Raw genomic sequence first — 13,410 nt, 5'->3', positions numbered from 1 at the left:
ATATTGGAAATAAGGTGTAGTATTTTTAATAAATTTGTGGTTACTTTTGTGATATGAAGAAAATAGTACTATATTATAGTGGAAGCAAGGCACTCTTTAAAGATAAAAGACATGTGGACACCACGTGAGACATGTCTCTCTACTCCTATATTTCAACTTCAAACCCTAAGAAAGGAATTTTCATTTGCTTTTTGCTTTTTGTAATATAAACGTCTCGTTTTTTTTTTTAAATCCACTTATATGACTTAATAAACAGTTGTGTTAAAAGTTAAAAATCTTAGCTCATTTTGTTGATCTCAGTTATAGTGAAATAATGCAATTGAAATATCTTAGTAACTTCGAATTGTAAAAATAGTTGTTACGTTTCACACATTTGTGGTATCTTAACTAAAACCATGTTAAATACAATATTATATAACTAAATTTATCAATACAATATCAAAACTAAACTGAGTGATATTCCATCTTTCTTTGAATCGAAAAGTTTAATACCAAAATATATATTTAAAAAAAAAAAAATCAAAAGAATCATGCAACCTAAAATGTCAAGGAAATTACCAAACGTTGCAAAGGAAAGATGGGGTATACTTTAAGTGAGATTTTAGTATGAAAGAAGTTAGAGAATTGTCGTATTGAAATAAATATAGTATTGAGTGGAGTATCAAATATCTATCAGATTCACGTGGTTCCCAATTATATTTGGACCGTCTAAATAGTCTTCTCCGGTGTACCCCAGGATTTTAGTTACATGGGCCATTGTGTGTTGTTCTCTTGGGTTAAGTTTTATTACTACTTTATAAAACGGGCATTATATGTAACATCAGCACATCGTCTTATCATGAACAGGAAGGTTATGACTAATGAGCATCTGATCTATATAGTTAATGAACATTGTAAATTCTGTTTTACTACTCTCATTTCATTTTTGTTTCCATAGATGAGATAGTCGAATAGTCATTGTTCGCTTATCTGTTCTTGTTTGCACACAAAAAAAAAGCTTATCTGTTCTTATAAAGGTTCTTTGTATTAGCTTCTAAAGGAGAAGTTGGGTTCCTCGTTTGATGTTTGCACTTAAGGATGAACCTCCAAACTCCAAAGGTTGGCATTTAAAGAGTAAGTGATGGGCTTCACAATGACTCTTCGGTAGATAATCAATAAGTCATACAATTTTTAGTATATATGTAATTGACAGATTTATTCATTGTCAATTGGTTCAAAGTTTTTAAATTATGCGACTTAGCAATTTCTATTGATTATGTACTTTCTTTTTTTCTTATTAATTTTTCACAAAATTAGTAAAAAAAAAAATTGTTTTTCCTTCAAATCTGCTGTAGTGATTATAAGTTTTTAGTCTCTGTTAATTATAATATTTCTTATTAGTATATTTTATAATATTTTTAAGTTTTGTAAATGACATAATTTTCTTTTTCGTATAAAGTCTTTTTCTTTTGTTTTTGTCAATCAAGTGACAAAATAAAAATTTAGAATAAGAAACATTTTAATTTATAGAGCCCGTGTAGAGTGCACATTTTGATCATCTATAACAACGAAATGCACGAATTAATTAAGATCTGCAGAGTGAGCGAATAAGAAAACGTCATCTAAATATAGAGATTCTTCAAGAATTAATTAATCAGAAATATATGAGCTAAAATATACGTAAAAAGGTAATTCACGTAGGTTTTGGACCTTTTGGTGTATAAGTAAAGTAGATCACGTTTAAGTTCATTGGTTGTCGTGGTCCGTGGGTCTCGCAGGCGATGCCACATGACACGTGATATTTTAATTAGGTCTTTAGTTTTAGCCGTTAGGGTTAGACTTTAGAATTTAGATTAGACCTATGGAGCTGTCGTGTGGAGGCTATATGTCCGGTTTAAGACTTTGGTTTGGGTTTCGTCAAAAGCTCGAAAATTGTTAACTTTATAACTTTTTGTACATAAAATAAGATGATTTTGTTTAACTTTAATATTTTTCTTCGTGAAAGCATTCATTTTCTTTTCATGTGTTTGGGACATAGTGATTTTTCTGTTCCAACATAACTCATTATTAGAGTATTTGTATATATATTCCATATCTAAGATATTTTGTAAAAATGTGTTCAATATTTTGTTTAAACCATTTGTTAACAACGTTTGGTTTACTGTTATATGTCAAAAAGTCCATACTAAAGTAAACATATGGAAGAGAGAAGTGACTTTAGTCAAATGGTTAATGGTTCATTTCTACTATTTTTTTCATTAGAGTTTTAATTCTATGAAGTCGTATTATCATGTATAGCATGAATTAGTTATGGATCGGACATTATCGCTCTAAAGATGTTAAAAAAAACAAATTAGACATTGAACAAATAAAATAAAGAACTTAGGCCAACCAAATATAATTCAGAAATTAAGTGGCCGTAGAATCTGCATACATTAATAATTTCACTCTTTATTTTTACAAAAGATTCATTATTTTCACACAAATTTAAAATATTTATAATATACCAGCTAAATATATATTCTCTCTAATCAGTAACCTGAAATAATAAAGATAAAATTAAGATTCTGTTTAAAAATCTGCATAAAAAAAACAAAACAACATACTTTGTGGAAAAAAAAAAATTGTTAGACCGACACTTTGTAAAGTATAGGTTGTTTAGTGTTTTAGTTAAACAATTTAAAATTTCAATAATAAAGGATATATAGACTAATAGAATTGTTTTCTCATAATGTTCAATACTTCAATCTGGTAAAGGATTAAAGAGTAAGCAATTTGGTTGTGTTTGTAGGTAGGAAAGCATACGCATCATTGGTCCACATAATTGAGATTTTGGTTAAAAAGAAGGCTTAGTTAAGAGAATACTTTAAGAGAATACCACAAATTTAAAACTTAGAGAATACCACGACAACATTTTTTAATAAGAAAATACCATAGGGCAATGTTTTTTTGGGAGTAAAAAGACAGAATCACCATTTTTTGTTTTAGTGTTAGATAGAAAGAGTGAAAAATTTAGTGCGATTTTTAAAATAGCATGTAATATTTATATTTTACATGTTATATTGAACTAAATAGCGTTTAATTGTAAATCCAAACCGACAAATAATCTCGTTTTAATTGTAAAATCTAAATCCTAACTATCTCATATGTGAACTCAAACCGACATTTAATATGTGAACCCAAAATGACATATAATTTCGTTCTAATTGTAAAATCTAAACCCTAACCATTTCATTTGTGAACCCAAACCGACATATATATTCGTTCTAATTATAAAATCTAAACCCTAACCATCTCATTTGTGAATCCAAACCGACATATAATTTCGTTGTAATTGTAAAATCTAAACTCTAACCATCTCATTTGTGAACCCAAACCGACATATAATTTCATTCTCATTGTAAAATCTAAACCTTAACCATCTTATTGTGAACACAAACCGACATATAATTTCGTTCTAATTGTAAAAACTAAACCCTAACCATCTCATTTGTGAACCCAAACTGACATATAATTTCATTCTAATTGTAAAATTTAAACTTTAACTATTTTATTTGTGAACCCAAACCGACATATAATTTCGTTCTAAAAACAAAAATGATATGATATTTAAACAAATAACATATAATATATATAATGGATATAAGAGTAATTATATATGAAGAGACAGAACACACTAGGCTCTATGGTAGTTTCTTAATTACTTTTGATTTTTATGGTACGCAGTGCATATTCTCTCAACACCTATATTTTTAATAATAAAACTAAAGAATAATAAAAATTGAGTTGATTTAATTATGATTGTAGGTACATAAAAAATGTTACAAATGTGGGTTAATTTCAGTTATTTATAAAGCAATACAATACTAGTAAATCATAAGATTTTGACCCCAAAAAAATGTATAATAGCTACACCTAATTTTATTGATTAAACACCTAATCAAAAAGTTTTCTGAAAAACACCCAACCAAATATATATATATATATATATATTCTTTTCTTATTTTAATTTTTAGATAGCACTTTAACACATTTCACATAAATTAACAATTACATCAAAAAGATTAGAATCTAAATAAAAATGATGAAATCAGTCGTAATCAAGAACCTTACACTGTTTCGTCCTCTCAGATCTTCGCTTCCCTACACAAATCTTCGTATCTCCCTTCGATTCTCAGTCTCTAATCGCCGATCCACCACCGGAGCCACCTACATTCGCCGGGGGAAAGCGACGAAGAAGGAGAGACACAAACGCGCCGCCGTGAGAAAGACGGTGACGGCGCCGACGACGACGGTTGTGTTGGATCCATTCATTTTAGGAACATTCGTAGCTTCTCTGTTCGCGTTTGCGTTTCTCTACGTTTTGCGTCAGAGTAGTAGTAGTAGTAACGATGTTGTGATTAGGAACAAGAGTAAGAAGAATCGTAGAGTCCTCGTTTCCCATAACGACGCCGTATCGAGGAAGGATGACTCCGGCTCTGGCAACGATGTGATCATCGTCGGAGCTGGTGTTGCTGGTGCTGCTCTTGCTCATACTCTCGCCAAGGCAAGTCACAAACCTTTACAAATTAATATATCTAAATATAATTTCTTTTGGTTTTAAATTAATTTCTGTACATGTGAATTAATTGGTATTAGTACTATCTATTTTTTTTTTTTTTAATTTTTAACAATTGTTTGATAAAAAATATCATTATAAGTTGTTCAATTTTTTTTTTTGGAATTGTTAATAACATTTATTTTGATGCAATTAGGAAATTATTGCATACATAGATATTAAGATCAAACCGGTTTATTAAATTAATAGTTTGATTTTGGATCACAGAAATGGTGTGATCTTGGATTCTTAGTTTTAATAACATTTTGGACATAAAAATGCTTGTTTCTTGGTCCTTAACTGAATAGTTTGAGAGTAACTCAGGTTTTTGTGTTGTTTGTGTTCAAGACGTAAAGTTCTTGTCTCTGAATTTTGGGCTTTTGTGTGGGTTTGTTGAAGGAAGGACGAAGAGTTCATGTCATTGAAAGAGACTTGTCTGAGCAAGACAGAATCGTCGGTGAATTGCTTCAACCTGGTGGTTACTTGAAGTTAATCGAACTTGGACTTGAGGGTAGCTAGAAGCTAGAGACCAATGAGCTTTTAACTGTTTTATATATAACTATATATATACTTTAATTTTGATAGTTAGTTGTGTGATTGTAGATTGTGTGCAGAACATTGATGCTCAACGACTTGTTGGTTATGCTCTCTTCAAAGATGGGAAGTATACTAAACTTTCTTACCCCTTGGAAACGTTTGATTCGGATGTAGCCGGGAGAGGTTTCCACAATGGGAGATTTGTGCAGAGAATGCGAGAAAAAGCTGCTTCTCTTCCAAAGTAATCTTATTTGATACTTGCATCTACCTGTTGGTACGCTTCTTGCCCTAATGTTTTGTTTGTGATTCAGTGTACGTTTGGAACAAGGAACAGTCACGTCGTTGCTTGAAGAAAACGGGACGACAATCAAAGGTGTTCAGTACAGAACAAAGAAGGGAGATGAGCTTAGATCATATGCTCCTCTCACAATTGTATGTGATGGTTGTTTCTCCAAATTGCGTCGCTCTCTTTGCAAACCTAAGGTGGATGTGCCATCTGTTTTTGTGGGTCTTGTCTTGGAGAACTGTGAACTTCCATTTGCAAATCATGGCCATATTGTTCTCGGTGATCCGTCACTTATTTTAATGTATCCCATAAGCAGTTCTGAAGTCCGTTGCTTAGTCGATGTACCGGGTCAAAAACTTCCTCCTATTGCAAATGGTGAAATGGCTAAGTATTTGAAAACATATGTTGCACCTCAGGTACCAACCGAGGTCCGTGAAGCATTCATCACCGCGGTTGAGAAAGGTAATATCAGAACTATGCCAAACCGCAGCATGCCAGCTGATCCGGTTCATACTCCTGGAGCTCTTCTTTTGGGTGATGCATTCAACATGAGACATCCTTTAACCGGTGGTGGGATGACTGTTGCATTGGCAGATATTGTTGTACTCCGTGATCTTCTGAAGCCAATTCGTAACCTTAATGACAAAGAAGCAGTGTCTAAGTATATGGAATCCTTTTACACACTACGCAAAGTAAGCATCTTTAGACAAAGTGAGCCACTTCCTATTTGTTGATTTAAGTTTTTAATGGAGTTATGTTATGTGGTGGTCCTTCTACGTACAGCCTGTAGCTTCCACCATTAATACATTGGCGGAGGCGTTGTACAAGGTCTTTTTAGCATCTTCAAATGAAGCAAAAACAGAAATGCGTGAAGCTTGTTTCGACTATCTTACTCTTGGAGGTGTTTGCTCATCTGGTCCAGTTGCATTGCTCTCTGGTTTAAACCCTAGTCCTCTGGGTCTAGTACTTCACTTTTTTGCTGTGGCGATCTATGCTGTTGGTCGCCTAATGCTACCATTTCCTACGACTAAAAGCTTTCGGCTTGGAGCTAGTATCATCTTGGTATGTGGTTCCCATCCTCTGAAACGAGAGTGCTTCTACTATACACAACATGGCAAAGTTAGATTGATTTTTGATATTTTGCTCTTTTCACAGAGTGCTTCAGGCATCATCTTTCCCATAATTAAATCAGAGGGAGTTAGGCAAATGTTCTTCCCTCGTACTATCGTTGCCATATACCGCACTCCTCCTCAATGACGCACCAGGAGCTACATATATACATTGATAGATAAAAGCTATTTAGGCAAATGATGATAATCCTGTTAATCGTATATCTTAGTGGCTTAATGATAATCCTGTGGGTTTAGGCAAAGAGAGCTATTGAAATAAGTGTAATCTAGCTTCTTACTTAGGTATATATGATTGAGAGAAATGATGAGTCTTGTAACTGCATCAATGGGAAACACCAAAGTAAAATCCGAATCTGCTGGACATTTTGTATATCATAGCTTCTTAGGTATATAGTTCTTGTGTTGTAAATGGGGATTGAGGATTCATGAATCACAATGTACATCAATCATAGTAATTACCACATTGACTATGAAGATTCATTAACATCCTTGAATGGGAGTTAGTAAATAATAAAGACTGTTATTTCCTGTGAAGAACTTCCCGGTCTCATCAAGGAGTTATATGTAATGAAATGCAGATATTAATTTAGGAGTTAGTGTTTATACTTTAATTAATATTGTCTTAAAACTAAAAACAGGGGAACTCACTTTAAAGGTCGGTAGCTCAATTGTTGAACACAAAGCCACAAGTTGGGACAGTCCAGCCATTTCCTAAATTCGAACATTGGATATATAGGATAGTATATTTATGTTATTGTGGTCTTCGGCCCGAAGAGATATATGAGTGAGTTATGAACAAAATAATATGGGCTTTAAGTGTAGCTCCAAGGTGCATTAATATAAATCGTCCTTAGCTATAATTGCTAAACACTTTAATAATCCTGAGCTACAAGTATGATAAATCTTGTTGGATAGAATATGTAAAATGTTGTGACGACAAAATCAAATCAATTTTGTTTTTCGTTTTATTAGATAGTAAAGGACAAACAAACAAACATACAAACAAAACAAAAAAAGCCAAGTATAATGTAAAATTGGAGAAAGGTCCTACGTTATGGAAGAGGTGAAGCAAGAGTTGGTCCATAGAGTGATGTCTCCTCTACAGCTCTTAGGTCATCTCCATCGAAGATCCTTAAAGATATCTTAGGAGTTTCTTAGGTCAATAAAAAAAAAAAAAATCAAAACTGCCAAATATACTTAGCATCGGCGCTTACATAAGTGACTTTAGGATCCTTTAGAACCGACGACATGTCAGCATATTGTTGGCTATATTTTTTGACAAACTGTTTTGAAGCGGAGGAGAAAGTCTGAGTAGGAAATGGCTCTGAAGTTTCTGAACGAGAAATCTGTGAACAAGGGTGATGCTTATGCTGTTGTTAAGTTGTAGAGCGCTATCAAATTCAACAGCAAAGGTGTGTCCGACTTTTTTTTTTCTGATCTCGGTTTTGATGAGCTTGATGGATTTGTTTGTGTTGGATCGTGTTTGGATGGGGTTATTGTTAGATGAAATAGGTTAGTTTTCAAGTTACAGCCTCATGATCCATTGAATTGAGCCTAAGAAATTAGGAGTTGAAGTAATTGATGAATAGAGTGTGAAATTGGGATGAATATTTGTCTCAGAGTCAATCAAAGTTTAATCGGTTACACTAGCTGGCTTAGAGGTACTTGGATTTGTTGGGTCTCTTGAGCTCGTAACCAGTTGGATTGGTTTGATAGATATGGGAAATAAGTTTTGGATTATGTTATGTGCTAAAGGATCAGGATGTCTAATTCTAATGTGCAGGTCATTTGAACCACTCTTATCAAGCTGAAGGTGCTGCTGTGCAAGGATCAGGATGGGTGGTCAGTTAGTCTAATATCACCTTTTAAATTTCATTGGCTCACATTGTTGAACGTAGTGCTTTTCACTTCTAACCATGATCATTGATTTTCTTGTATCTGTTGATTGAAACAGTGGCTCGGTCTAGACAAAGAACTGAAGAAGCTTGTGGTTGACACAACTGCCAATCAAGTAAATTATCTATGATCTATAATGCGATATCTTTACATTGGTGTGAAGTGATTGGTTTTGTTAACCTTTGAACGACATTGTTTGCTTTGGGCTCCAAAATACCTACCAAAGTTGTACCACCACCGAGTACTGGTAAGTCTGAATGTTGCTGTGATGTCTGGTTTCCGTTTGGTTTGGTGTCCTTTGGAAAGAATTGATCATCGAGGACATGAGTGGTCTTGATCACTTGTGTTTTGGGGATTTGCTGGCCTTAGCCAACATTGCATCACTCTGTTTCTCCGGTCAGTTCCCAAAACCTACAAGTAAGAGAGGACTTTTGATTCTGATTGAATTAGAAATGAAATTGCTTAGTCAAATATGAAAGATGGACTGAGAGATAGCTACTTGTCTCTGGTTATGTATTTTAATATTGGCACAAATCAATATTAAAATTAATCATTTCGTAATCTATTTTTAATATGCTTTTATGTAATATTTGTTTAAACTTTTATTGAATGCAATATTTGAAGTTTTTTAAAAGTATACAAGTCTTATGAATTTAAACAAAATACCATAATAATTTACAATAAATATATATATATATATATATATTTTAAGAAACTCAAATTTAACAACCTTCAATGGACCCATGAAATATTAAAGTTTCTTAAGAAGTTCTTAATTTCATTTTTTTCCAAAATTAAGAATAAGATATGTTTTAAGATACTTTGTTTAAATTCTTTGATGGCAATGCCCTTAGTTGTCACTCATTTACATATGGACCGTGAGACCTTCTCTTGATCTTAAATATTAATCATCAACATAAAAATAACTAATTAAGTAACTTACACATTTTTATACATACAGAGAGACATTACTCTACTGCAATTTAAAAACAGAATACTGTACATAAATTTTAGAGGTTAACGTTTATGTGATGATTATTGTACATTCTGTTTCAAAATAAGTATCAATATAGACTAAACTTTTGTTTAAAAAAAAATAATGTTTAGGATGTCATAAAAAAAAAGTTTAGAATTTCAATATAATTCTGGTTAGAAATTATATAGTTTATTCCTATTTATAATCAATATAAAAATATAATGGAAGTCCAAGAGTCCTTTTTCTTTTCTTTGGTGGAGGTAAATTTTCTGAATTTATTTATAAATAAAAGAGAGTTTTGTAACAACAATTTATTATTTAGGGATGTACTGTATTAGTTTTTTTTTTTTAATTTGCGTGAAACATTTTACAGTCATATTTATATCGAAATGCATTGCGTAAATCTATGATTATTATTATTATTATTATTATTATTTGTAAAATATATGATTATATTAGTGATTCGTTGTTCATATTTAAGCAACAAAAAAAGCATATGTTAATTAGCGGAAAGCATTTGCTTTAGACCTCGTAAATGACATGTTTGTCTTATTTTGTGAGCACTCACTTGGTGTTAAGGTTTGAAGTTACAAACCCTATCAAATGATCATATATCGTTATTCATTATCATGTATAGTGGCAGACCAAGGAAAAAACTTTAGGAGGGTCAACTTTTTTTCTTAAACTATTAAAATGGGAAAAAAAATCCTATTGGTGTAAGAGGAGAGATTCGAACTCGGGTTACGGAGTGTCATCCTAGTGGAACAAACCAATTTTTCTACCGATAATTGAAAATTTTATTTTTAATTTTAATTGTAATTTTTTAGATACATAATGATTTTTAAGAAAATTGGTTAATTTTCAATTTTTATAAATAAAAGCTATTCATTGTTAGAGGTAAAAATAGATAAAAAGATTGGAGATGGTCTTTAAACCTCTCTCATTCACTCCATCTTTAATAGCCAATCAATGTTTGTCATGTAATATAACTAAATTAAACTAAAATAATTAATATTAAGTGTAAGTGTTTAGTAAGGAATCCAAACCATAAGAGTTAAGGTCAACATATCTCTTCGAATCTTTTGACAAGTGCGGGATTAGCCTAGCCAATGCAGCCACTCGCCATCATATCATTTTTTGAACGACCTCATATTAATATTAAAAGAAATTATTTGATTGGCTAATAATAATAAGTTTAGACATGAGAGAAACATAACATCGGATTATGGTAACCCAGTCGCATTTAGTCGTAGTTCTCATATAAGAGTTTGGTAACAGTAAAATTTGTATGTAGTAAGTAATCTTGAACCCAGTCCAGTTCACCATTCTACTCGTGTCTGCTCCCGGCCCATGGTTAGCGTATTCACGTTAGGAGGTGGTGAGTTCTATCTTGCCATTCCAATCTTCACAGCTTGCAGGATCCACTAAATCATCGATATATGACTCTACTACTCCAACTGTTGAAATTTTTTTCCACGGATGACCAACAAAAATCACAACTTTAGTGGTTGTAACAAATTTCGGCAACAAATTAGAAGAAAAAATATACATTCAAAAATTTGTGTATCAACTCCATGTATATATTGTCTATTTAGTTAAATAATAAAAAAAACTTCTGACGAACCATTTGTAATATTGTTCAATGTAGTAGTTAATGGGCAGTGGTGGAGTGAAAATATTTGTCTATTTTGCTTATATTTTGCTTATGTTTTGAACTTTTTCTTCTCATTATAGTTATTCAATTTCCATATAATTAATAGATCATTATTTTATATTTTTTCAAAAAAAAAGATCATTATTTTTTATATATATCAATCAATAAGTAGCAAAGCTATTTGCAGGTTGCTGATTTTGCCCATATAAATGATTTTCAGGCCTTGGCTGATTTCATGTCAGAAAGTAGAGGAAACCGAGTTTCTTTCGATTCAGACAACCTTTTCATGTGCTCACTGCTGGAGCCACTTCGGCAAACGAAACTCTAATGTTTTGTCTCGCTGATCTTGGAGACGCTTTCTTACTTCCCACGCCTTATTATCCAGGGTTAGTACACCGTTTGCTTATACCAAACGTAAAGTTTCTATTATTTCTACAAACTTTAGCTAACTAATTATCCTTATTTTTGATACCTTCAGTTAACATCAAGAAAATCACCAAGCAAGTGTATAAACCAATAGATTTTCCACCTTTGGTCATTTTCACGTGTAACATATATATATGTTTTCTTTTTCTTTTGAAAAAGTGTTGTGTAACACTGTATGTACACAATATCTAATTGGTGTATATAAATGATTTTTACTTCTAAAAATAGGAAAAACAGAAAAATGTCATCCAACAAAAATGCCTATAACTTTATAGTTTTGCCAAATAGTTTTGTTGCGCCAACAAAAAAAATTGTTTCGCCACATAGTTTTGCCCAATAATTTCCTATTATATATATCTTTGAATTTACACGGCTAATATATGAAAATATTAGACAATATTAAAATTACAAAAAAAAAGGATGGATTGCAATTGTTAGGGACAAGTTTATGTTAATTTTATATTTGGTAATCAATGTGACACTTGTTAATTTAAATTTATTGAAGATCTTATAACTTTATGTCTTTTAACAAAACAAAAAAAAAACAATAAAATCTTATTACCTTACCGATACTCAGAAATCAGAATCAACCAAGCGTATTGAAAATTACTGCATATTGCAGGAAAACAATATGAAATGAGAAGCATCATATGGATTAAAAAAAATTTATGTATAAAAAGTATGTAAAACATACAGTAACTACTTTAACAAAAAAAAAAGAAGAAAAAACATACAGTAACTAACATATTAAAGCCTAAAAAGAAGTGGATTAATTGTCATCTCGTCATTATCATGATCAAAAATTCCATCGTAGCAAATCATTGGTGGGACCTAAATGTTTGAAGCTGTCCAAAATCAGACACGTGTAGAACCTAACTGACAAAGATACTGTTTTGGAACTGCTTCGCTTCTCTCGTGTCGTGTGGATAAGATGTTTGTGAGTGATGCCATGATTCTATTGATGGTGCTTATTGTTGATGACATGTGAACCACCACTTTCTCTATTCTTTTTTTCTTTCTATAATTAAATTTTTATTTGTTACAGTTTTATTTATTTATTGTTGTGGATGAGGTTTGATGGCTGCCTAAGAAAAGAAGATGAGGTTAAATGAAACAGAAAAAGATGATTATATTTGATCTCTCTTAAAAGGTAATGCTACTTGAAGGTGTGGGTCACAACTCCATTATACTACTACGGGTTTATCTGAAAAACAGGACATCCTCATCACTATATATATTTTTCTCTTTCTATTATATGATCCACCTTCCTTAACGTACTTTTTAAATTTGTATTACTTTCTCCAAAGTCAATGTTTTTCTATTGTTGTTCTTATAATATTGTTCATGTATTCATGCCGACGAAAAAATCTTCTGTTGGTTTTTACAACCAGTTTAAAAGCTAACAGAAACTCAAATCAAAATTTTAAAGATAGTCCCTTTATTCTAATTTCGCTTCACATGTACAAGTAATTTATGCTGTGTGATGACAACAAATTCACATTTATTGTTTTGCTATTAAAATTTGATAATAATAATAAATATTTATTATTATTATTATTATTATTATTATTATTATTATTATTATTATTATTATATTTTATCTAAAACTAGGTCTCTTATTTCATGGTAAAAAGGGTGAAATTTTTAATTAAATTGAAAAAGGTGGAATTTTTTTTTCTTGTTTAAGAGGTATATATACCAATATATTAATAAATTCTAGGGTTTAGTGTACAGAATTTAGAGTTTAAAAATCTAATTTTAAGTTATTGGTTTACTTTAAAAAACAAATTAGAATTTAGAATTTAGAGCTTTTGGTTCATATGCGCAATATGATGGATTAGAGGTATTTTCATGGTCTCCTCTATGTACTTCTATATAATTCAGTGAAAAGGCTGTAGAATCTCCTGCTGAATAATAGATCCAAGACAT

At 31.5% G+C, this 13,410-nt stretch overlaps 1 protein-coding gene and 1 long non-coding RNA gene across 6 annotated transcripts; both read left to right on the top strand.

Moving 5' to 3' along the window:
- Nucleotides 1-3,986: 3,986 nt before the first annotated feature.
- On the top strand, nucleotides 3,987-7,017 carry LOC104751922 (squalene epoxidase 2, mitochondrial). Of its 5 annotated transcripts, none has more exons than XM_087493398.1 (7): nucleotides 4,012-4,525; nucleotides 4,976-5,087; nucleotides 5,180-5,354; nucleotides 5,425-5,861; nucleotides 5,994-6,091; nucleotides 6,183-6,461; nucleotides 6,555-7,017. In XM_087493398.1, the coding sequence occupies exons 1-7, from the start codon at nucleotides 4,061-4,063 to the stop codon at nucleotides 6,654-6,656; spliced, it is 1,668 nt and encodes a 555-aa protein (XP_087349524.1). In that variant the 5' UTR covers nucleotides 4,012-4,060; the 3' UTR covers nucleotides 6,657-7,017. The 5 variants fall into 5 exon arrangements, with proteins under 5 accessions (XP_010472280.2, XP_087349524.1, XP_087349523.1 ...); XM_087493400.1 differs by having other exon boundaries at nucleotides 4,016-4,525; nucleotides 4,980-5,087; XM_010473978.3 differs by having other exon boundaries at nucleotides 3,987-4,525; nucleotides 5,425-6,091.
- A 732-nt stretch (nucleotides 7,018-7,749) lies between these two features.
- Nucleotides 7,750-9,059, top strand: LOC104751920 (uncharacterized). The gene is made up of 3 exons (XR_015585060.1): nucleotides 7,750-7,941; nucleotides 8,313-8,371; nucleotides 8,484-9,059. It is a non-coding gene; the product is annotated as an uncharacterized LOC104751920 (long non-coding RNA).
- Nucleotides 9,060-13,410: the final 4,351 nt, after the last annotated feature.

This window comes from Camelina sativa, chromosome 16 (genome assembly GCF_030686135.1).
Source record: "Camelina sativa cultivar CO46 ecotype springtype chromosome 16, ASM3068613v1".
Taxonomy (NCBI): Eukaryota; Viridiplantae; Streptophyta; class Magnoliopsida; order Brassicales; family Brassicaceae; genus Camelina; species Camelina sativa.
This window is presented reverse-complemented; position numbering and strand designations above follow the sequence as displayed.

What these genes read in the sequence shown, in the direction of transcription:
- LOC104751922 (XM_010473978.3), top strand. Translation starts at nt 4,061, where the DNA reads ATGATGAAATCAGTCGTAATCAAGAACCTTACACTGTTTCGTCCTCTC. An exon ending in TTGCTCATACTCTCGCCAAG is followed by an intron (nt 4,526 to 4,975) that starts GCAAGTCACAAA and finishes GGTTTGTTGAAG; the next exon opens with GAAGGACGAAGAGTTCATGT. An exon ending in TTGGAGCTAGTATCATCTTG is followed by an intron (nt 6,462 to 6,554) that starts GTATGTGGTTCC and finishes CTCTTTTCACAG; the next exon opens with AGTGCTTCAGGCATCATCTT.